At 42.0% G+C, this 25,479-nt stretch overlaps 1 protein-coding gene across 2 annotated transcripts in view; it reads right to left on the reverse strand.

Moving 5' to 3' along the window:
- Nucleotides 1-483: 483 nt before the first annotated feature.
- Nucleotides 484-25,479, reverse strand: part of TNFRSF19 (TNF receptor superfamily member 19) — a 114,102-nt gene continuing 89,106 nt past the window's right edge. For both annotated transcript variants that reach the window (XM_066236724.1, XM_066236725.1), the window contains exons 6-10: nt 17,652-17,816; nt 16,894-17,013; nt 11,056-11,158; nt 10,072-10,462; nt 484-3,326 (exon numbers count right to left, since the gene is read on the reverse strand). In XM_066236724.1, coding sequence (XP_066092821.1) covers nt 10,105-10,462; nt 11,056-11,158; nt 16,894-17,013; nt 17,652-17,816 — 746 coding nt within the window. In that variant the 3' untranslated portion in view covers nt 484-3,326; nt 10,072-10,104. The remainder of the gene's footprint in view (nt 3,327-10,071; nt 10,463-11,055; nt 11,159-16,893; nt 17,014-17,651; nt 17,817-25,479) is intronic.

The following is a 25,479-nucleotide window of genomic DNA, read 5'->3' on the forward strand; positions in this document are numbered from 1 at the left end:
AAAGTCCTCTCTCAAAATCTAATCCTATTTTTTATTAGCTTCCTAAGGGGAGAGAAGGGAAGAAGGAATAAAGGGATTGAGCAAGAAGGAAGGTAGGAAGCTCAGAAGGGAAAAGGCAGCCGTTAGGTGACCAGCGTTGCTCTATGGAAGTTTCTGTCTCTCTATGGTCCACTCCCCGGCGGGAGATGTGCTGTCCCCTCCACAAAGAGCGAACATAAAACCTTTCTAGCTCCTTCCCTCTCTGTGTTATAAAATGGGGAGGGAGGGGGGGCGGAGAGATCATAATAAAATCTTGACACCAAAGCTTCTCAAATGACTCAGCATTGTCAGTTGCTTGACAGGCCTTGGAAATATAGCCAGATCACCAGCAAGGATCATACTGGGAAGACAGGAATCAGCCGGACCCTCACAAGGGCAGTAAGATGGTGTGCATTCACACCACACACTGCTTTCTTACTGGACATACAAATAAGAATACCAGGTAACAATTTTATTCACAAATAAAAAAGGTATTACAAAACTATTCATATAAGAAAATTCCAGTATGCAAAACTAAATTGAGTCAAACTGACTGCCTTAAACCAATGATGTTTCTCTTCTTCTTCTTCTTTTTACTAGCATAGACAGTAAGTAGTGCTTAACCTAGGTTAACAGCAATATTTACACTTTACCTAAAGTAAAAAAAATATCATTGAAAAATATAGTCCATCTACACAAAATTAGAGAACCCATGCCTTTATGTGGTTGCTTTTCAACAACTCCTTGTCTCACTCTCGTCAATGAGTTGCTGCAGCATTGAACATGATGATTGTGCACTCCCAGTTTCCTGCCATTGGCACCCTACCTAGCAGCTGAGCTGATCTGAGTGCTGGGTATTCCAACCATGTCAAATGCAAAATGGGTGCTTTCAAGTGTTTACTGAGTATAGCATATAACATTGCATATTTCTATAGTAGGTGGGGCTAAAAGTCTTTGTCTTGATAAAAACCACCCAGGATTTTTCAAATGCAGTATGAAACCAGATCAACTTTTGACCCTAAGTATTTCTCTACTGATCAAAAGTGATGTTTCAAGGTTTTTGGCCAAAGTTTCATTCTTGTCAAGTGTTTGTCTTTAAAGTTAATAAGGGCTCTACATATGGAGAATATATTCAGTTTACATAAATGAGCACAACCCTGGCTCACTCTGATCATCCCTCTGCTAAAACAAAAATGATCAGGTTGCAAACAATGGCACACACATGTGAGTTATAGTAAGGCCAGTCTACTTGCATTTCATAGACATCTTGTGATCAAATCATAAATACTTCACCTGAGTTTCCTAAAGGCAGTTCTCATAAGAGTCAGTGGATACCAAGGTTTAAGAACCATTGGATTATGCTAAAAAAAAAAAGTAGAATCAATCAATTATGACAGGGCACTTGATAGACACAAAAGATAGTGTGTTAAAGGAGACACTCTAATTTCCTATGTGGGCTAGAGGAACGGTCGTGAACATGACTGAGCCCAGGCAAGCCAACACGCACATATCACAACCTGAACCCATGGATAGAAAATGTCCAGCCACAGAAGGGGGGCTTGTTAGGTTTTACTAATGTCTTGCCAAAACAGAAAAGTATGGGGTAATAAGTGAGAAGATAAAAATGTCCATGGAAAGGCAGATTTTTAAGGTCCAGTTTAAATATTCAGTTTAGGTAAGAGTGATTTGCATGAGGTAATTTTGAAGCAAAGTATTCTAGTGCACTCTCACACACTGAAGTTCAAAGGTCTCTTTCTGTGTTAAGTGCAAATGGGACAGAGCTAATGCAGTCAGCTAAAAGGCAAAGGCTGGATCTGATCATGTAGGTTCAAATAGGAAAAAAATAAATCCTGCTCAATTAACTCCTCTCCAGGCCATAAAGGTGAAGAGAAATGAGCCACGCCCAGTTGGTGAGTGACCTGGGTTCGTCTCTGTCTCAGCCCCAGAGATCTGTCCAGTGCGTACACGCCTTGGTAAGCAGGGCCGGGGAGGCGCCCAGCCGAGCGGCAAGCTCTTCGTCAGCACTGTCCGGCTAAGACGGGGTGTCACTGCTGACTACGCTGACAGGTCGGAGGAAACACTGTAGCACCTTGGTCAGACTACAGCACAGCAGTTACAGGCTGTTCACCAAAAGGCTGCTGGCAAACTGCTTTGTCCCCGGCTCTAACACATAGTCTCATAAGGCTGTCCCTCAGTAACACGTTTCGGTCATAAGGAACGCTGATATACTGTAATTTCTAAATCCCTTAGTATGATATGCAAAGTAAAAAACACCCCCAAACTGAGCTCACAGATACAGAGAACAGATTGTTGTTGCCGGAGGAAGGGGGAGAGGAGAGGATAAGAGAAATAATAATAAAAAAATCACTATCTTTATAAATACCATTTTACTATGGAAGAGAAATTCTGCATCTTCTAAGTTCAGTCACAGGGATAGATGCTTCAATATCAACTGATTTTCACAGACATATGCTCATCTTTGTGTGCAAGTACTAGACTGTGTGTATTAAGTGGTTTTAGACTCAGGGTGATGGGCGGCCCTGTCATCACGCACTATCTAGCTCAGTCCCCTCCTTACTAGCTCAGGCCAGTAGACGTTTGGGAGACGGTGGCTGAGATTAGAAGTGTCAATTCTTTAAAAGACTTGCTTTCCTTTAATTTCTAGTTAGGCAAATTGACTTCATTTAATAAACCCAAGGTTTAGGCAGACAGTACAAAGTCAATTCTAATCTCCTAACTAAACAAATTAGCTTAGATAACAAAAAAGTGACTTTCCTCAAATGGAAACACCCACTTTTGAAACCAATCTATATAAAAACTAAGGTAAATAATCTAACTGACTCTTAGTAGGGTAATCGGCCATGTGAAATTATTTTTGGAAGAAAATACAAGATGAAAATTTATACTCTGGGTCCTCAGCCTTGTACAACCACGTTCACATGAAAATAAGCATGACTGTATTTCTGGTTCTTATTAAGGCCCGCAGTCTCATAGGCTGCCAGTGCAGCGCGTCAGTCTTTGAAGTCGTGTTTGCAGCATAGAAGCTTCTGGTTTGGGAGAGATGCAAAGCATCGTGAGCGCCTGCAGTTTTTCTTGTTGTTCCTTGAGGTTTCAGCTTACAGCTGGTCTGGCTCAGAAGCAACTGGTTGAATGGCTTAAAAAGCTATCAGTATAGTTCAGATTTATTTTCTTCCCCCAGAAGCCAAGCAAGGTCCAGACCGTTCAGTCTGTAAGCGCAAACGGAGTGCGTGCCCCTGGGTTCCAAATGTGCGCGTCTGTTCCAGAAAGAGCAGAGTCCGGTAAGCTCCCTAAAACAGCAACAGAAGGAGAGCTTTAAAAGACCACACTTTACAAATTAAAACTGTGAAACTGTAATTGCAAAAAAAAATTAATATACATAACTTTTACTAGTATTACACGTGAATTAAATCACATACAGTCAAGCAGCTCATGTACCGGTGTTCAAATATTCAGATACCTATTATTCTGAGGATAAAATAAAAATTCCATAACTCATCGTTAATATTTGCAAAAAGTATTTAAAAGATGATATTGTCACCCACAGTAAACAAAACATATTAACTAACAATCTGCTGCTGATTTTCAACCTCATTTAAACACTGAAAGCTGATTCTGTGCTGCATCCTTTAAACCATCACGGGTGAAGATCTATGAGCCATTGGACCCTAATTTAAAAGAACAAAGATGATTAATGAAAAGTGCCACTCTTCGTCTTTGAATTTAAAACATACATTAAACTACTGAAGAGAGCTGACCCTGGTTGGTTGGTTCAGTGGTAGAGTGTTGGCCCGGTATGTGGATGTCTCAGGTTTGATTCCCCGTCAGGGCACACAGGAGAAACGCCCCTCTGCTTCTCTACTCCTCCCCCTCTTTCTTCTCTCTTCTTTCTCTCTCTTTCTCTCTCTCTTTCTCTCCTGCAGCCATGGCTCATTGGAGCGAGTTGGCTCCGGAAGCTGAGGATGGCTCCATGGCTTCCACCTCAGGCACTAAGAAAAGCTCATTTGCTGAGCAATGGAGCAACAATCCGGATGGGCAGAGCATCACCCTAATTGGGTGGATCCTGGACAGGGCACATGCGGGAGCCTGTCTCTACCTCCCCTCCTCTCACTGAATTAAAAAAAAAAAAAGCCACAAAAAAACTATTGGAGAAAGTTTAGAAATAGTTTGGATATAATATTTCCCTTATAATGATCTCCTTGGAATACAGTATTCACAATCTCCATAGGGTCAACAGCCTTCGCAAAGTAGAGCCCTGAGATTTGTCCTTGTTACCAAAGGGCAGTGATCTCACCTATAGAGGGGAAGAAGCACCCACCAATGGCACCTTGCTGGAAGTAAAACCTTCAGGGTGTGCACTGACTCTCCATTAACTTATGTATCACTGATTTGGCATTGGTGACATATTAGAAAAGTTTATAAAAAGGATTCCCCCCCCCTAGGTTTAAGGAGAGTATCTGAAAATAGAAACTTCTGATATACTCTTCATAATCAGAGATAGTTTTGTCAATCAGATATTATGATAACCACATTGATACTTCTATAGGCGGCAAATTAGATTCATTTTGCAAAAATAAAACAGAGGTTTTAACAGATTAAAAAGCTGGAACCCAGGTCATTTCATATCTTTTCTACTATTACTTTCATTGTTTTATGTTGACTTAAAATGTTGGTTTAGAAACAACAGCAAGAAGAGCTTCTCCCGTAAGTTCAGACTCAAATATCTTCGTTCCCTTTGGGGAGGGGTTAGGATGAAGTCACACAGACATTAGAAGGCCCTGACACCTCTTCTCTTTGTCTTGAACTATAACCTCATCATCACATTCTGGGTGGTCTTAAACCGCTCACAAGAAAACTACTATGTAAAAATACGTTTTTGGAAACAAATATAATACATCCTGCAGTAGAAATCTGAGCTTCACACCAAGTAAAGACCAAAGTGCTGTTATATATGTCGCAACATATACATACAGCAAATCACATTGTAGATCTTCAACTTATACAATGTTATATGTCAGTATATCTCCATAAATCTGGGGAGGAAGTGAAGAGATGTTAACTGAAAATATTTATATAAATGAATGCCTGTGGAGGAACTTAAAGTTTTATTTAAAATAAATTAGTCACTTAAAAAAAAGGCTATTCTGCTGGCTCTCACTGCCCTTACACATCTAAACAGAATCCAGTGTTTCCCTGAATTACGAAAGAGCCCATTACAGGTAGCCAAGCTGCCTAGCCATGACCTCACTTTGATTCATAATAATAAGCTGCTGAAATAAATTTTTTTTAAATGAGAAGTAAATATATTCTCCACCTTGGAAAATTAGCCTGCAGAGAGAAATCTGAATTGCTTGTTGGAATCTAAAGGATTGGAAACAAACAGAACTAATCGAGTTAAATATTTGGCTGACTTGAAATAAAAAAAGAGGGTCGATTTCCCAAAATGTACAGTTGCTGCTATATCTTGTTTTCTTCTGAAAATTAAGCTTCAGTCACTAAGTTTCGCACATTTAGTAAATACAACCAGAGAAAATGCTTCTCAGAATCTGGAAAAAGGTCTTAGAATGGGCTCAAAATAGTATTTGCTGATTTTAATTTTAGGGTAAACATAAAAACAATTTACATTTTTTTTTTTTTGTATTTTTCTGAAGCTGGAAACGGGGAGGCAGTCAGACAGACTCCTGCATGCGCCGGACCGGGATCCACCTGGCATGCCCACCAGGGGGCAATGCTCTGCCCACCAGGGGTCGATGCTCTGCCCATCCAGGGCATCGCTCTGTTGCGACCAGAGCCACTGTAGCGCCTGGGGCAGAGGCCAAGGAGCCATCCCCAGCGCCCGGGCCATCTTTTGCTCCAATGGAGCCTTGGCTGCGGGAGGGGAAGAGAGAGACAGAGAGGAAGGAGAGGGGGAGGGGTGGAGAAGCAGATGGGCGCTTCTCCTATGTGCCCTGGCCGGGAATCGAACCTGGGACTCCTGCACGCCAGGCCGACGCTCTACCACTGAGCCAACCAGCCAGGGCCAACAATTTACATTTTAACAATTTTTCCTCTAAATTCAGAATGTCTTATATAGATTTACTAAAATTATGTAATCATTATAAGATAACACATCTTGGAATGCTAATAAAAAACCTTTCATTAATAAATTCTATTGTGCAACTTGACTATAACACTTTCTTATTCATGTTATGTGTAATTATAACTTTCCATAATAACTTGTATTGAAAATAACTTTATGCAGATCATAGTCACCTTAAGAATGCTCTTTGAAAGAGAATTAATGTCTATTATACACCACTCATATATACGACATGTTTCTAAATTTTGACATTCATGCACCTGAGATCATAGTGTTTATCAGCCATATGTCCACCTCACCAACAAGATGAATAGAAAAAGTAGAGAATGAGTTGGTTATATGACTTGGTATCAAGATGGTTCATTCCTTAGTCTTAGAATTTCATCACAAAATTGGGGACAAGCTACAAAATTAAGATGAGTGGTGATTCTAGTTACTGACAATAGTACAGTTATTCTAGTTACTCAGACTTTCCCCTAACAATGATGTATGAGAAGATGTAATTGATATTTGTGAAGGAAACACAAGCAAGTCTGATATCAGTGCCAATTCACTTGACATAAAAGAAATTTCAACATCTTGTAATGAAAATGAGACTCAGATTAAATTTTAGGAGCTCTAAGACTTTTATTTTGGAGTACCTGGCAAGGCATCTGATTGGGATGTTGGGATTGGTTGTGAAGGGGCTGAGGTCCTCTTCATCCTGTTTCCCGCATCTCTAACCTGTTGTCAGGGACAGTTACATGCTCTGAGCTGCTGGGAGTTCTCAGCCTGGAAGGTTTGTGGGCCACAAGCCATTCTTGAGACCTACATGGAGTTAGGCTAACTCTTAAATCTTTTCTTATTATTATCATGAAAATTATAAAAGTTATGAGATGGTTCAAAAGAATAAGGTCAGTTAACAATCTTTCCCAGCTACAGAGTTATGTTTTAACTGTCAAATTTGTTTATTTTCCCCCCTTTACTTCTCTCTTCTTCATTTCCTTTCTTTTAAGAAACACGTCTCCAAAAACAATTTTTTTTGTATAGAATTCCCTATAAATTCTCTATAGAAATTTATTGTAGTTAAAGAGAAAAGTACTGCAAATTTATACAACATATGTACTATTTTGAAATTTTGCCACCAATTTGAGAGAGAAAGAGAGAGAGGAAGGGAGAGAAGCATCAACTGGTTGTTACACATATTATATTTTTCACTCCATAAGACACATTTTTTTCTTTTGTATTTTTTCGAAGTTAGAAGTGGGGAGGCAGTCAGAGAGACTTCTGCATGCATCTGACCGGGATCCACCCAGCATGCCCACCAGGGGATGATGCTCTGCTCATCTGGGATGTTGCTCTGTTGCAGCTGGAGCCATTCTAGCACCTGAGGTGGAGGCCATGGAGCCGTCCTCAGCACCCGAGCCAACTTTGCTCCAATAGAGCCTTGGCTGCGGGAGGGGAAGAGAGAGATAAGAGAGGAAGGAGAAAGGGAAGGGTGGAGAAGCAGATGGGCGCTTCTCCTGTTGCCGGGAATCACACACGGGGCCGGCGCTCTACCACTGAGCCAACCAGCCAGGGTAAGACGCATTTTTTTTTCCAAAAAAGTGGAGGGGAAAATGCCCCTGCATCTTATGGAGCAAAAAATATGGTATTTTATTAAATATTTTAACATGCCATTTGGTTCAGAATATGTTTTTTTCTTATTTTCCTCCTTAAAACCCTAGATGTGTCTTATGGTCAGGTGCATTTTATGGAGTAAAAAATACGGTAGTTGTGCAAAAACTGATTGCTTCTAGCACCTGCCCTGACTGGAGATGGACCTGGAATTCCTGTGACCTCGGTGTGCCAGGAGAATCTATCCACTGAGAAAGTCAGCCAGGGCTCTTTTAATTTTTTCAAGTAATTGACAGAGGAGGGGAGAGAGAGAGAGAGAGGCATCAAGTCATTGTTCCACTTAGTTGTGCACTTTTTGGTTGCTTCTCCTACATGACCTGACTGGGGATCAAGCCCATGACCACAGGGATGCTACGACGAAACTCTAACCACTGAACCACCCAGTCAGGGCCATGAACTATTCTTAAAAGGAACACATGTTCCTCTCCATGTAACTTGGAGAGGAAACTTGGCTTGTTTCCTAGATAAGTAGACAAGGATGCCCTCAGGAGCACAGGCAGCACGTCTGAGTGCCGCCTTAGTGCCCAGGCCCCCACTGGTCAGTGCCGTGAGAGCAACGCTGGTCTCGTGCAGCCTGGGAGACTTGCTGCTCTGTGACTCCGCCCTTATCCCCAAGGCTGGCATCACCCTTTCAGAAGAATGTATGCCAACAATATAGGTAGGTGCTGACATTAAGGAAATATTTATAAACATGAAGTCAAACTCAGCAAAGGCCACATCCTTGTCTACGAGTCCCAGAGAGCTTCCTGGCCTCCAGTCCAGTGGCATGCCAGAAGACCCATTGGCCTACAGTCACCACCTCCCTCAACCTTATTTTAAAGCCTTTTATCTAGAATGCTCTTATGTTATACTTAGTCTCTGATCACAATGGACAATCAATTTCCAACCAAATTTGTCAGCCAGTCAAAGCAGAGTAATCAAGAAAACAATAGTTGGCCGTGGCCGGTTAGCTCAGTCCGTTAAGAGCATCATCCCGAAACAGCAGGGTTGCAGGTTTGATCCGGGTCAGGGCACACACGGGAAGCAACCAAAGAATGCACGACTGAGTGCAACAAATACTTCCCTTCTCCTTCCCCTCTGTCTCTCTAAAAATCAATACAAATTAAACCCTGGTCAGATAGCTTGGTTGGCTGGAGCTTTGTCCCAGAGCCCAGAGGTTGCTGGTTCAATCCCCGGTCAGGGCATATACAGGGACAGACTGATGTTCCTGTCTCTCTCCTTGTCTTTCTCAAAACAATAACAACAACAAAACAGTACGAGAGAGCAAGGAAAAGCATAGCTTTAGGAGATCTAAATTCCCAAGAAGTTCACACTAAATGAAGTGCCTTGATGTATAGGGCATTAGAATATTACAGGGAAAAATGGAGGTAAGTGCTGTGGTCCCCCAGTCCATGCACATATGAGAAAGCAACCAATGAACAACTAAGGTGCCACAACAAAGAACTGATGCTTCTCATCTCTCTCCCTTCCCGTCTGTCTGTCCCTGTCTGTCCTTCTTGCTGTCTGTCTCTGTCACTCACACACACACACACACACACACACACACAAATGAAGGTAAGGAATTGTTTACAAGATGCTCCCATGACTATGCCTTCTCTCCCCATCAGGAATGGAGCCTGGGGCCCTGTGCTAAGTAGCGCTGACCCTTGGACAACACAGGTTTGAACTGAGTTAGCTCGCTGATATGTGGATTTTTAAAAATACATATGTATAATATTGTAAATATATTTTCTCTTCCTTATGATTTTATTAATGTTTTCTCTCATTTTATTTTAAGAATACAGTATATAATCCATATAAGGTACAAAATATGTGTTAACCTACCTTTTATGTTATCTATAAGGCTTCTGGTCAATACAGCGGTAAGTAAAAGTAGGTTTACAGTTGTGAGTACAGAAACACAAAATTTATCATTATTTATATTTATTAATTATTATATTATTTTTCATATAAACAACTGTAAGTCTTGTTTGCTTGCTCTAAGTCAGTAGTTAAGATTTGGAGAGTCAAAGGTTCTACTTGGATTTTCCACTGTGCAGAGGTTTTGTGCCCCTAACTCTCATGATGCTCAAGAGTCAACTGTAGTTGGATTTACAGAGAATTAAAAACCACAGCTGCCCTTTACAACCTTATACATTAGCCGTTAGCTAAAGAAAACTCCTGAAATTTCATTGAAAATATATTTTTCATGAAAAACCTCCCGTCAGTCTCCCCCACACATTGTGGGAGGAACAGAACTCCGCTCCCTAAGATCTTCCAAAGTCAGGGCCACGTCCCCGCTGCCATCATTCTCCCCTTACCTGGAGGGACATCTGAGTGGTCGGGGTCTGATATCACGCTCGCTTGATGGAGCGGGCTTCAAGCAGGGGGTCATCCTGCACTAGCACTGGTTCTGGCGCTGAGTTGTATCTAAACAAATCAGTAGTTACTGTCAAGTCTTCGGAAGGAGCTTGCCCTGGAACAGCGCTCCCAACCAAATACTGACTGCTGTTTGAATCCAGTGATTCGTCTTCAGGACTGAGAGAATGAATGTCTTCTCCAGTGAGTTCGGGATAAGAGTCACAAAAAGAGATGCCATCACCACAAACGGGATTCTGCATCAGAGGCCAGGCGTCCAAAAACTCGCCACAGATGGACCGGGAAAGGGACCCGAAGAAAGCCGGCACCGTCTCCCCCACTGGATCTGCATTTCTGAACACACGTTCAAAAAATCTGTAAGTGGTCTGTAGGGAGAAGAAAGCACCACTACAAAGCAAAATTGTAACTATACTTTTAAATTTTCTGGATGGAACAGTAATTTACTAAGTCAGAATTCTAGTTGTTATACGCTTACTTAATGCAATACATTGAATTCCTCATTTACTTTAAACCTGAACTGATATGCCTACTTTTAATCAATATAGATATACTTAATATGATGTCTAAACATGCGCTTTCCGGGGTCTTACTGAATCTGAAGGCTGTTCTAAAATTTTATGAGTACATGACATGTTAAAAATTACTTGCAGATGACAGAAGTGTCAAAATCATGAATATAAGACAAAAGGAAAATTGAGTTTAAAGTACAAAAAATGTTGCACTGGAATTTAGTAACCCTGAGAAACTTAGTTAATTCTTGCCAAACTCATGTCCCCTTAAATGACCAGAATGTCATCAATGGCATCAAAAAAGTAAGGCCCTCATCAAACATTTTCAATTGCCCCACATGAAAACTGATAAATGCATATAACACACACCTGCACAAGGGATTACACAGTTAGAGTGCTTAGAAAATACCCAGTTACCTCTCCTGAAGTGTGGCCTTGGAATGTACCCTGCAACCAAGGGCCACCTGGTCCATGCTGCAGGTGTCCTCACAGCACAAGGATGGGATCAGGTGAACGGGCCCTAGGAAAGCCAGCAGAACTATGAAGCGCCATGCTTTTCCTAGGGATGCTCTCTTTACTACCAGTTCAAACTGGTCTTTGACCTTGAGCTATTTCCATGGTTATCTTTTTGGGAGAAGGGGATGTGAGGCTTAATTTGTTTCTCTTTTTTATCCTAAAAAAAAGATTAACTACTTAAGTGATGGGCCTAGAGTAGTCGAATTCACCGAGACAGAAAGTAGAGTGGCAGTTGCCAGGGACTAGGGTGCAGATGGGAATGGAGAGTTAGTTTTCAGTGGGCACAGTTTCAGTGAGGAAGGTGGAAAATTCCAGAGATGACGGGTGGGGATGGTTCCACAATAATGCGAATGTATTTAATCCACTAAAATTTATACTTAAGTTTATTGAAAAAAGGTATAAATAAAAAGAGATATTAGATAAATTTAAAAATAAATCTTCCTCAGCCTTATAACCTAGAAATAAACACTGTCCATATTTGATGAACAACCTTCTAGACTTCTCTCTCTCTCTCTCTCTGTGTGTGTGTGTGTGTATACTATGTAATTCTAATTTTATAAAACTATAGACAGACTAAGGCATGCAGGAACATACAAACACATACACACACACATATATATATAGAGAAAAAAACTTGAAATAATCATATATTTACATGTACACATACATGTTTGTGTATATTCAAATTTAACATGATTATCTATTTTTATAACCAGGAAAATAATATGAAACCATTCATTTTAAAAAATGAATGTTAGAAAGAGAGATACAACTGCAAACCAGTGTTAAGTTGGATGTAGGATGACATCCAAAACATTTATTTTCATCTGACTTTCAAAATAGGCCGCCATCTTGTACTATCTGAATAGATAGACTATAATCATGGGAAACTCATCGGGATTCACTATTAATTAACAAAAGTGTCATAGTCACTTTTAAGGAATTTCTCAAAATTCCTTAGAGAGCAAAGGCACTGTCATTCCTTATAGAAATGACTGGTTCTAGGGCTCAACCAGAGAAAGTATAAGATGAGCCTGGGAATTCTTTTTGTGTCAGAAAGTAATAAAGTGCTAAAAGAATAATGGAACATGTCAAAATGAAGCTGAAGGGACTTCCACTGACTAAGTCTAGAAAAATTTGAGCACCAAAATAAATAATGATAGCAAAGGATTGTAACCCACTGAATGGAGTCCATGAGTCCACACTAACTAAAGTAAATAAATAAATGAGGAAGAAGGGAAAGTTCCCTCTGACCATAGGAAGTCAACTAATAAATGTAGAAAGAATGTTGGAATTAGGCCTGACCAGGTAGTGGCGCAGTAGATAGAGCGTCGGACTAGGATGCGGAAGGACCCAGGCTCGAGACCCCAGGATAGCCAGCTTGAGCGTGGGCTCATCTGGCTTGAGCAAAAAACCTCACTAGCATGGACCCAAGGTCACTGGCTCGAGCGGGGGGTTGCTCAGTCTGCTGAAGGCCCGTGATCATAGCACATGTGGGAAAGCAATCAATGAACAACTATGGTGTCGCAACGAAAAACTGATGATTGATGCTTCTCGTCTCTCTCTGTTCCTGTCTGTCCCTATCTATCCCTCTATCTGACTCTCTCTCTCTGTCCCTGTAAAAAAAGAAAAAAATAAAATAAAATAAAGAAGTAAAAAAAAAAAGAAAAAGAAAATGGTGGAATTAGAAAATCAGCAATTAATCATCATACTAATGACTGAGTCAGGAAGAATCATCAGAGAATGCTAAATGAGTGGGCAAAAGTTTAGAAGCAATAGGATATTTACACAATCTCAAATAATTTATGAGGTTTTATTAATTACAAAGAGACTAACAATTTTCCAGCAGAGAAAGCTTGCAGACCCACTTTAAAAAAGTGACCCAAGTTAATCTGACTAGGAATGGGACAGATATATCTGCTGATACAGGGCACTGAGGAGGACACAGCATCACCTCTGTGGTTTTTCTGAATCTAGTCATAAGAAAACACCAGAAAGCCCAAAGGAGGGTCATTCTAAAGAATTATTGGCCTGTGCTCATAAAAAATATTAATGTCATAAAACATAAAGGAAGATTAAAGAAATATTCCATATCGAATGAGAGTAAAGAAAGAGGACAACTAAATACAACAGTGTTATCTGGGATTCTTTTTTTTTTTTTGCTGCAGAAGACATTATTGAGACAATTAAGAAAATCTTCCCTGGCCAGTTGGCTCAGTGGTAGAGCATCAGCCCGGTGTGTGGATGTTCCATGTTCAATTCCTGGTCAGGGCACACAGGAGAAGTGAACATCTGCTTCTCCACCCCACCCACTCCTTTCTTTCTCCCTTTCCCTTTAACTCCTGCAGCCATGGCTCGAATGGTTCAAGCAAGTTGGCCCCAGGCACTGAGGATGGCTCCAAGGCCTCACCTCAGGTGCTAAAATAGCTCAGTTGCTGAGCAATGAAGCAGCAGCCCAGGGGGCCTGCCGGGTGGATCCCCGTCAGGGCGCATGTAGAAGTCTGTCTCTGCCTTCCCACCTCTCACGTAAAAAAAAAATCTGAATATATTCTGTATAATAGCAATAGACTTAATTTTAATTTCCTGATTTAATAATCAAGCTGTTATGTAATGGAATGTTCTTGTTCTTATGAAACAAACACCAAAGTATGTATTAAGGGGTAAGGGAATAACATATCTGCAAATAATTTTAAGTGGCAAAAAGCATATGTATACATACAAAATACACAAAATACAAAAAATATATATATATACACACACACCAACATACTTAGAGAGAGATAATAATAATAAAGTAAATGTCAGATGAGATCAATGTTAATATTTGGGGAATGTGGGTAAAGGGTATGTGGAAATTCTTTGTCTTAGTCCTTCCAAGTTTTAGTAAGCCTGGAAATATGTCAAATAAAAGGTTGAAAGAAAAAAGCACTGTCATTAAGGAGGAAGCAATTTAAATGAAAAATTAAACTGAACCTGGGCATTAGCATGCGGGGATTAAGATCAGAGTTCTGTTTAGACCAGGGGTCCCCAAACTTTTTACACAGGGGGCCAGTTCACTGTCCCTCAGACCGTTGGAGGGCCGGACTATAAAAAAAAATATGAATAAATCCTTATGCACACTGCACATATCTTATTTTAAAGTAAAAAAACAAAATGGGAACAAACACAATATTTAAAATAAAGGACAAGTAAATTTAAATCAACAAACTGACCAGTATTTCAATGGGAACTATGCTCCTCTCACTGACCACCAATGAAAGAGGTGCCCCTTCTGGAAGTGCGGCGGGGGCGGATAAATGGCCCCAGGGGGCCGCATGTGGCCCGTGGGCCCTGGTTTAGAGGATACAAAACAAGGCTCTCTATACGTAATCTTTTCAGTTAAAAGGGTGGTGGGTATGCAACATAATTGAATGACAAGATAACCTGGACTTGTTATCTTTGAATATATGTATCCTGATTTATTGATGTCACCCCATTAAAAAAATAAAATTATTAAAAAAAAAAAAAAGTTCATGGGCCCTGGCCGGTTGGCTCAGCGGTAGAGTGTCGGCCTAGCGTGTGGAGGACCCGGGTTCGATTCCCAGCCAGGGCACACAGGAGAAGCGCCCATTTGCTTCTCCACCCCTCCGCCGTGCCTTCCTCTCTGTCTCTCTCTTCCCCTCCCGCAGCCGAGGCTCCATTGGAGCAAAGATGGCCCGGGCGCTGGGGATGGCTCTGTGGCCTCTGCCTCAGGCGCTAGAGTGGCTCTGGTCGCAACATGGCGACGCCCAGGATGGGCAGAGCATCGCCCCCTGGTGGGCAGAGCGTCGCCCCATGGTGGGCGTGCCGGGTGGATCCCGGTCGGGCGCATGCGGGAGTCTGTCTGACTGGAAAAAAAAAAAAAAAAAAAAGTTCAGGTAAGGGAGAGTTTGCACGAAGCTGTATTTTATTACATTTAAAATCTGAGTTCATCTCTCAAAAAATGATCCCTCCTCACTCTGATTCTGTGTCAATGTCATGTTAGAGGACCTAGGAAATAATGCTTGGCGTATTTTGAGGATCCCCGAGTAGTTGTTGGTTGCTGCCTGAGACTCTACAGTGTGTCCGTAAAGTCATGGTGCACTTTTGACTGGTCACAGGAAAGCAACAAAAGATGATAGAAATGTAAAATTTACACCAAATAAAAGGAAAACTCTCCCAGTTTCATACCTATTCAGTGCAGTTCGATGTGGGCTCATGCACACATTTTTTAGGGCTCCTTAGGTAGCTATCCCGTATAGCCTCTACAGACTCGTCACTGACTGATGGCCTACCAGAACGGGGTTTCTCCACCAAACTGCTGATTTCCTTCAACTGCTTATCCCACCGAGTAATGTTATTCCTATGTGGTGGCGCTTGGTTATAAACGCGCCAATATTCATGTTACACTTTGGTCACAGATTTGAATTTAGCGAGCCACAGAACACACTGAACTTTCCTCTGTACCATCCACATCTCGACTGGCATGGCCGAGGGCTGCTCCGCTGTATACAGTGTTACATCATCATCTGCGCATGCGCACATGCTGCCACATCATCCTACAGAAATTGGGAGGGTTTTATTTTCTTTTTTTTTTTTTTTTCATTTTTCTTAAGTTGGAAACAGGGAGAGACAGTCAGACAGACTCCCGCATGCGCCCGACCGGGATCCCCCCGGCACGCCCACCAGGGGCGACGCTCTGCCCACCAGGGGGCGATGCTCTGCCCATCCTGGGCGTCGCCATGTTGCGACCAGAGCCACTCTAGCGCCTGAGGCAGAGGCCACAGAGCCATCCCCAGCGCCCGGGCCATCTTTGCTCCAATGGAGCCTTGGCTGCGGGAGGGGAAGAGAGAGACAGAGAGGAAAGTGCGGCGGAGGGGTGGAGAAGCAAATGGGTGCTTCTCCTGTGTGCCCTGGCTGGGAATCGAACCTGGGTCCTCCGCACACTAGGCCGACGCTCTACCGCTGAGCCAACCGGCCAGGGCTGAGGGTTTTCCTTTTATTTGGTGCAGATTTCACATTTCTATCGTCTTTTGTTGCTTTCCTGTGACGGGTCAAAAGTGCACCATGACTTTATGGACACACTGTATTATCTACATAGGCAGAGGCAAAAATATATCCCCACACACCATAAAAGTCTTATGTTTCATTTTTAAACCCTTTTCTAGAATAGAATATGGTAATAAGTAGAAAAATAATTATGTTGAAAACTCCTTATTCCACGTATGAAATATTAGATAAAAAGATAAATCCTACACTTTCTTGGAAAGAATGATTGAATGAGGATAAGTCATGCTGATTGGGATCCACTTCACTTGAAGAATAAGAGACAAAGGGTGCTGTTAGTATTGCCTCAGAGATGCTAAAGAGAACAGGGAGGTGTGGGGGGCGAAGGGCGGCCAGGGCAGGCTTTTGGAAGGGATTGCTGACCGCATCAAATCTTACACTGCAGAGGAGATGAGGTCATTACGGTAGGGATAGGAATGGGGAAAGTGTAGAAACCTTATGTTGATGAATACATGTAAATGGCAAAGGAAATTGGTACTACCTTTGCCCATTTTTGCCCACATTAGAAACCAATTCCCATTTGAATTTCTTCCCCAAATTATCATTTCTGTCAATAACCTAGGAGGCAATTATGATTTGTGGAAAACCCGGTCATAGAGCTTCCTCCTCCCTCTTTAATCCGGGTACATGGACATTAAGTGTGACTCCACCAAACAGAAAGTAATATAAACTTACCACAAATCTGGGCGAGGTCCTGGTGGCACTGACAACATGCCCTGGGGGATTTGTCCCGCGGTCTGTCGAAACAGGACATTTCAGAACCACTGTACTGAGTGTCCTGTGCTCTCAGAGACCCTAGAGGAGGCGAGAATTCTGTCAGTGAGGCAGTTTCCTTCCCTGCATGATGCTGACCGGCACCACCGTAGCCTTTTCATTTTCAAAGAAAAAGAAGGCACAAACATGAAACAATTTGTGAAGAAAGCTCAAAATGGAGAGTACTTATGTTGTCAGAACCAAGAACGATTTTATTTTGTGTTTAAGTGTTATTTTTATTTTATTTAATCTTTTAATTGAATTTATTGGGGTGACATTGGTTAATACAATTACACAACTTGAGGTGTACCATTCTATCATAAAAAAAAGATTTTTGTTTTTGCCTGGTGGCATGGGGATATCCCTGCTGTTCCAATGTCCTTATAAACTGGGGCCACCCATCAGACGGCTCCTGCAGTGCCTCCTTGGAACAGAGGACTGTAAGATCTATTTTCATGTATTCTGTCCCTTTAATAGTGCCTTGACTCTCACTCTGCTCCAGTCTCCTGTGGTATACATAAACGCAGCGATGATGAACACGCTCACCACAGAGACACTGCATGGTGCATGGGGGGCGCAATGTGGGGTGTAGAGGGTGTTATGTTGAGTGGGACACTTGAAACCATGTCATCACAGTAAATTAAAAAGAAAAATTAAAAAATATGTAATTGAAAACTTACAGCTGGGTTTTTTCTCCATAAACTGCCTCTTACAGTAGATGATGCAGAGAATGAGCAGGGCCAGCAGGACGGTGGCCAAGGCACTGCAGATAACAGCGGCCAGTGCGGTGTCCCGCGGGCTGGAGGCGGTGGACGGGATCTTCACAAGGTTGACCTTGCTGCTACCTGAAATCCAAGCAAGCGGAATCAGAGGCTCAGATGCTTACACTGACCTTGGCTGTCATCACTAGCAATGGCCTTCATGCAACATGAATGAAACCCCAGGAAACCAGTGGGAGGCATGTGAAGATGGCTCAAGCACTTCCACTTCTTAGATTTCTTGAATACTATACCTTGCCCTGAACCCCGAGATGTGCAGGTGTGCCATTTCTCCATGCCCATAGCACGAGGCACAGCCCTCAACACTATGTGGCAGGAATGTGTGGCAGGTCTCCTACATCAGACCCACTGGCAAATCTGGGCATTCGCCATCTTTATCTCTTTGTCCTGGTACTTGACAATGTGTTTGGCATTTAGTAGGTACTTAGTATTTATTTCATTGGGATTACACTACATATATTTTTAAGCCGACTAAACTAAGGTATGCTTTTGGGGGCAACTTTAGGGAAAACAAGGCCTCAATTTCCAAAAAATTAAACCTTTTTAAATTTTAGTTGTTCAATCACTGAATAACCGTTGAGTTGTGGAGAAAAGACTGGTACTGTTGGTATACTGTGGAGAGGAGGGCAGACCAATGTGTTAGGAAAGAATCAAGAAAATGATTCTGTCTTAGAGGTTGGTATGGCATCATGGCTCCAGGCTGAGCTCCTGGGACCCTACTGCCTGGGCCAATCGCAAGACGTGACCTTGAACCAATTACTTAATATCTCGGAGTCTCAAGCCCACATCTGTTCAAACAGAGGTCCCTGTCACCTGGCCGGTGAGAGGGTGAATGGGTGATCAGGAAAGCACTGGAGACAGGCCCTGCGCCCAGCGCTGCAGACTCTTTAGCTGGTGCAGCAGTGGAGAGCACAGCTGGCCTTAGTCTTGGGGAACGAGGGGAGACAGACTCAGTTCAGAATCGCCTCGTGTCCTATTTAGCCTGAAAGGAATTTCAGAGATGAAAACCTAAATAGAGGGATGACTTCCCTGGCTCCAAGCAACTGCCCTTGGCTGAGAGGGGCCCTCTCTGCTCCCCTCGGTTGCACTCAGCTCCTTGTTAACCCCCAGCAAGGCTCCCCTGTGCGGAGGGCTCATCCAGATCCCTGCTGCCTGACAGAAGCAGCATGTGCCTCTCGTGTAATTTTAAGTTGTCTAGAATTCAGGTTAAAAAGGAAAAACAAACAAAACAAATCTATTTTTCTTAACCCAATATATCTTCAAACATTACCATTTCAACATGTATTCAATAGAGAAATTATTATTGACATCTTTTGCATTCTCTATTTTGTACAAAAATGTCGAAGTCGGGTGTGATTTCACACTGACAGCACATCTCAGTTTGGACTAGCACATTTCAAGTGCTCACTAGGCACGTGTGGTTAATGGCTATCGTACTGGATACCACAACACTGGAGACTGAAGACTGGTCTATGTACTATTTGTGTGACATGGCACCTAAACACAGGCCAGCTCATCCGCTGGTACCTTTCTCTGTGGCCCTGGCTGCTTGGGACCCTCCCCTCAGGAGCTCGGTTTCCACTGTATGACACTTGAGGCGAGAAACATAGAGAACCTTCTAAGTTACTGTTATTGAATCATAAATACAGCATAGAACTGTCTTGGTATTTCTAGGCTGATTCAGGGATAAACTGATAAAAAGGTTCTTATTGCCACCTGGAAAGACAAATAGTTTTTATTCAGGATTTATATAAGCTATATGCCTTGGATAAACAGCAATCACAATCCAATCATAAACTTTAAAGAATATTTGTTGGTGAACATGTTAATATATTTTATCACTTATAGCTGTACTCTATACACTTAGACAAACTGGGAAAATCGAATAGCACATATTAAATGTTTATTACACATCAAGTTCATTTACATCCATGACCTAATAGGGATTAAATCTGAATCTGAAATAGTCTCTGTCAGCGGACAATCCACAAGAGGATGTGTGAACCAGGCACCACTGTACAAATACTGACAAATAGATAATTGACAAGGAATTTGCATCCTATGCAAGTAAAATAGCAGGTTACACTGAAAGGGAGGTGATTCAGGAAATATAAGTATTGTCTATGTGGACCAAATAGGAAAGTTGTGGAAAACTGCCATCTCATTTATGTTTGTGAGAAAGGCAGTTTACTCAGGGGTGAGATCAGGTCCCTTAGCTTAACTTTCCATTAAATAAACCAGCTCTTGCTGTCATCAAAATGAGACATAATATATGATGTGAGTTGAAGATATCAAAGTTTTTAATCATGTTGTAATTATTGAGTTAAAGTCATCAATTAACATAGTACTGGATAGTCAGAAAAACCCTCCTAAGGATCGGGATTTTAAATTATTTAATGATTAGACTCCTGTAAGTTCTTCTTTTAAAATCTTCCTAAAATATATTAGTCAATTTATTTGCCTTCATATAAAAGGAACTATTTCTGACTTATAAACAAACTGAAATGCCTTCAAATGAGAATTTTTGTTTTTAATTTGATGGTTGTGATTCAGGATTTATTTTCCCCAAGCCAATCATAAAAGTCTTGCTAATATGCATTTTTCCATGATACAAAACTAATTCTGCAATTTCAGTAATATAGAGTTGCCATAATATCATCAGTTTTAAAAGAAATAAGCTCCTTCTTTCTATACCTCTCCCAGGCTGTACATCTGAAGATGAACAAGAAAAATACAGTAGTTTTACCACTTAATTGTTGAGACCTATAGAAGAAAAGGTACAGTATTTTGTTAACTCAAACGCTCCCTCAGAGAGACCCCACGGGAGTCAGGCTCTGATCCCTGTTTACGTGTATGTGTTTATGACACAGCAGACATACCCTTGTTCAGAGGAAGCGGTTCATCACCCAGGCTCAGCTCTCACGTACAGCAGCACAGACACAAAGGAGGCTATGGGCTAGGCTATCATTCGTGTTTGGAACAACCCCAGAAACTCCACAAGGGAAAGCCTATTTTCTTTTTGTCTTGAGCAGGAAAAAGAAAAAGAAGAAGGAAGAAGAAGGAAGAAGGAGGAGAAAAGGAAGAAGAAGAAGGAGGAGGAGGAGGAAGAGAAGAGGAAGAAGAAGAAGAAGGAGGAGGAGGAAGAGAAGAGGAAGAAGAAGAAGAAGGAGGAGGAGGAAGAGAAGAGGAAGAAGAAGAAGAAGGAGGAGGAGGAGGAGGAGGAGGAGGAGAGGGAGAGGGAGAGGAAGAAGAAGAGGAAGGAGGAGGAGGAGGAGGAGGAGGAGAGGGAGAGGGAGAGGAAGAAGAAGAGGAAGGAGGAGGAGGAGGAGGTGGGGAAGGAGGCTGGTACTAACTATAAGAAGTGGCTTCTACTCTACTCTATGAAGTCCTGGTTAATGCAGATGTTGCTGAGGACTCCTCAGAAAAGGAATCCTGCTACAGACTAAGAAGTATGGATGGCTTTGCTGATGTGCAACAGCTGCAATGACTTTGAGATTAAAGGTTCTTCCAACCACACATCTTGACCAAATTCCCTGTTCACAGTTCACCATGTACACTGGATGTCTGCGAGGAATTATCCCCAAATCTTATTAGAATACTGACTGTACTTTTGAAGAACTGGGAATAGAATACTTACATTTTGGGGCAAGTTTTAACTTTTCTGGACTATAAAAGCACCTTTTACCCTAATCAATTAAGTTATTAATTCCACTATAATCTCAGCACTACTTGGCAATTTGCTTCAGTGAGAACTGCTTCCTTAGATTATATTTTACATCACTTTACATACATGACGTAGGTTCAATTTCACATTATACATTTCCTTAGGAGTTCAGCTCAACTGAACAATGAGGTACTGAGTATCTATTTTACAAAAGACAGCCTACAAATTACTCAACAAGATGAATGAGAATCAGAATAGAAGAAGAGAGAATGGAGGTCACCAACAGAGTCTGGCAAGTGTTATCAAGTCTACGTTTACCCTCTGAGTGTGACCGAGGTACACAAATCCAAACAGCAGAGATGCTCTCCTCACATCTCCCCTTCTGGGGAGCTCTGGAAGACAGCTGGAGACACACATGTATTAAAGAGACCTGTGTTATGGCCTCTGACTGGTCATGGGAAAGTCTTAGAAGAGGAACTCTTGCAGGCCACATGACAGACTGAAAGGTGAGCACCTGTTTCTGCAGATTTCTGTGTGCCTTTGTTCCTGACATTGCTCACACACCTTCAGTCACTCACCCTCCTACAAACAAGCGAAGCGCTGACTGTATTGCTGATGAGATCTCATCTGAATGATGAGAAGCCGAGTTTCTGAGTGATTTGTCAAGGTCACACAGCAAAGTGGAGACTGCTCGAGAGCTGGAATCAGGCCTTTTGATCCCTTCCAGTGGACCCCAGTGTTCCACAGGTGCATGCAGCTTCTAAGAGAGTAAAATATTCTTCAAGGTAACAAACAAAATGTGGCTCAAGCCTGTTTCTGTGAAGGCCATGCTCAAACCTGAGAGGAGAAGCCAGCCAGGCCACAGAAAGACTGCGGGACCTCCTAACAGCAGGCCTGCTCGTGTGCAAATGGGAGAGGCTCCACATCGGCCCTGAGAAAAGTCGCAGCGCCCCTCTGCCTCCATGGGACCTCCGTGTCACATGATGAGCTGCCATGAGTAGTGTGCCGGGAGCGGGCACACTGAGCAATGACAGAGTGTCACTGACACGGGAAAAAGAGGAAACTTTATGGGGGTGACAGAATCTGGAAAGGGCCAATTAGAGAGAGAGAGAGAGACAGACAGACAGACAGAGAAGGATTTGCAAAGATGGTTGCTGGAAGTATCAGGCTCAGCAGTGCGCTCTGTCTGGATTCTAGGTCTCACCTCCTTTGTGTAGACATACCGATGCCTTTTCTGTTGATCTTCCTATATGTTTAACCACTCTGACCTTCTAGGAGATTATTGTTCAAGTCTCAAGCTCTACCTATTGACCTGGCCAGGCAACATAGCAGGCTACGTTTAAAACCTGCTAAACAAAAGATCCTTCTTCCCAGAGGATACGCCTAACAAAGGGCTCTGTCCAGGAAGGCTGGCTGGGAGGCAGGGGAACGGGTCTCTTAACCTGGCTCAGCCCTTTCTGCCCTGGCCATGCACAAGACCTTTTACCTCCAAATCTCAGTTTCTTCACAGGGGAAATCAAACAGTGGCTCACAATGCAGACACCGAGATCCACCGTGGGGGCCACTAAAAATCCCTCGTTAAATTTTAAGCCAATAAACAATGCTATCCTAGCATCCATACACACTTGGATAGCTATTGAGAAGTCCCATGATCTCTCTATGGCCTTGTTGGTTTCTTCCAACAGAAATAAGCATCACTTTTAAAGAATAAGATGAAGTAGGATGTATGTTTCACTACTCAGAAATGTATATTTCCAGTTGGAGCTGCCTTCTTAAACACTGGATTCATATATCCAACAGACTATTGAACATTTCCACTGGGTCAGAGATGTACCTTAAACTCAACAGATTCAAAAAATGAGTTCTCCATTAAAATTATGATCCCCTTTTTTCCAATCCCTCCCCAAAACCGACCGCCCACAGATTTCAGCTACCTGCATACCTGTTTCTGCAACGTTCTTTGGGTGGCTGCTCTTTCAGCTGCTGTAGGTCCTGTCTCAAACATCACCTACGCAGTGAGGCTTCCTCACCAAACTAAAATTATTTTTCTCTCTCCAGTATTTTCTACCCACTTCCCTGCCTTCTTTGCCTCCCTAGCACTTATGGCCACATAACATTTTATATCTTTAACTTGTTTGCTTCTTGTCATTCTCCCCTATGGTTGGAAATAATATAATCCGTGCTGCTTCCCCAATACACCCACCTGGTTTATGTTTACACTGGGCCCAGCAAGAGCCTGCGTTTTCCAGCCTCCTTTGCAGCTGGGGTGATAATATGTCTGTATTAGAGTCAATGGGGAACGGCAGGGGTAGGGGGCAGGGAGAAAAAGTGATATGTGTGGCACCTGTGTCATCTCCAGTTTAGGAACAAATTGCTCGCCTTAGACTTTCCTTCCACTACAGGATGGAAGCTGGATGTAGCAGCAGCTGGGTCTTGATTCTACAGGTGAGGAAGATACCCAAAGGCTGGCAAAGCCACGGGGCCTCTGAATGATCTGCAGTCCGGCTGCTCCACCAGGCTGAGCTGGCTAGACTGCCACAGAACAGAGAGCGGAAACTCTCTTACTGAAGCTGTGATATTTGGGGGTTTCCTTGTTACAGCAGCTTAGTGTTTGCCCTGACCAATAAAATCGCTCACTAAATACTAAAATAGAGGTTCCACAAGGGCAAGGGTTTGGGCTGGTTTTGTTCACTACTGTGCTTCTAATAATTACAAGAGGTCCTGGTACACAGATAGTGCCTGATAAATGTGACATTCGAATAAAAACTATAAAATACATTAATAGGCTTGGGAAAATAACTTAAAAAGGAACTGGTCCAGTAAGTACAGTACATTCCCGGAATAGATGAGACCAGACTCCCAGGATGAATAAGACAGATGAGTCCTAGAGATAGGGAAGTCGTTAGACTCCCAGGATGACTAGGAGCTGATGAGTCCTTGAGATAAGGAAGTCGTAAAAACTCCTAAGATAGTTAATGTGACCACATCCTAGGGGATAGATAGGGACATTTCCAGCTGGGGGCTTTCAACTGCATAACTGGTTACTAAGGCACATGACTAAAAATTTAATTTGGAGGAGCCAATTGCTAAACGCCAAATTCGCTTCTGTATGAACTGCTTGCTTGCTACGCTATAAAAACCCCTAGACTGTAGGCGCTCGGTGTGGCTCTTGTGACTACCACTTGAGTGCACCCCTGCGCAGGTTTATTTTCCTTTGTTTTGTTCTCTTTTTCTCTTGGCCATAAAACTTTGTCTGAAACTCTCCAAACGTCTCCAGTGTTTGTTTTACCCGGCGAGTGCAACAATAAATATTTGATAAGTGATCAAATAAGTGAGTATTTGTGAAAGAAATTGGAAAGTATTGCAACAAGTTTATTTAATGGGGAATTGTCCCAATCAATAAGATGAGATTAGGCAATTTGACTTTGAGTGGTAAACACACAATGTAATATACAGATTATATATTATAGAATTGTACACTTAACACCTATATAATTTTATCAACCAATGCTTCCCCAATAAATTAAATTAAAAACTTTTTAAAAGATGAAATTATGCCCCAAACATGCTTGTCTTCTATCCTTCCACCTTTGGCTTTATAGCTGGTGACAGTATGGATGGAAATAATGAGGTAAATAACGGAGTTATTTGCATGCACTTATTTTATATAATGCTAATTTCAGTATGTATGAAAAAACAAGGGTTGCTCAGATCTATCAATACACAAGCCTTGAAGATGACTGACTATAACCTCGGAACGAATACTAAACAAAAATTTAGTCTTCTCTCATCAATTTTAATTAGTATTATATGGAATCATCACAAGGGATCTTATTTTAGTTATTATATGCCAAATGTGTTCTTAGGTGATGACGCGCACTTAGTGACAGCAGGTCTCTGAGGCATTACCAAGAACCCCGAGAACAGGAGGACCTTCTGGAGAACAATCTCATCTTACACAGGAGGCTGCTCTGCTGTCAATTTCAGAAACTGATTATTAGACAAATTGGGTAAAGGGAACAATTAAGCATTTGTATCATTTTATCAAATTAAGCATATTAATCT

The sequence above is a fragment of the Saccopteryx bilineata genome, chromosome 6 (genome assembly GCF_036850765.1).
Source record: "Saccopteryx bilineata isolate mSacBil1 chromosome 6, mSacBil1_pri_phased_curated, whole genome shotgun sequence".
NCBI classification, from domain to species: Eukaryota; Metazoa; Chordata; class Mammalia; order Chiroptera; family Emballonuridae; genus Saccopteryx; species Saccopteryx bilineata.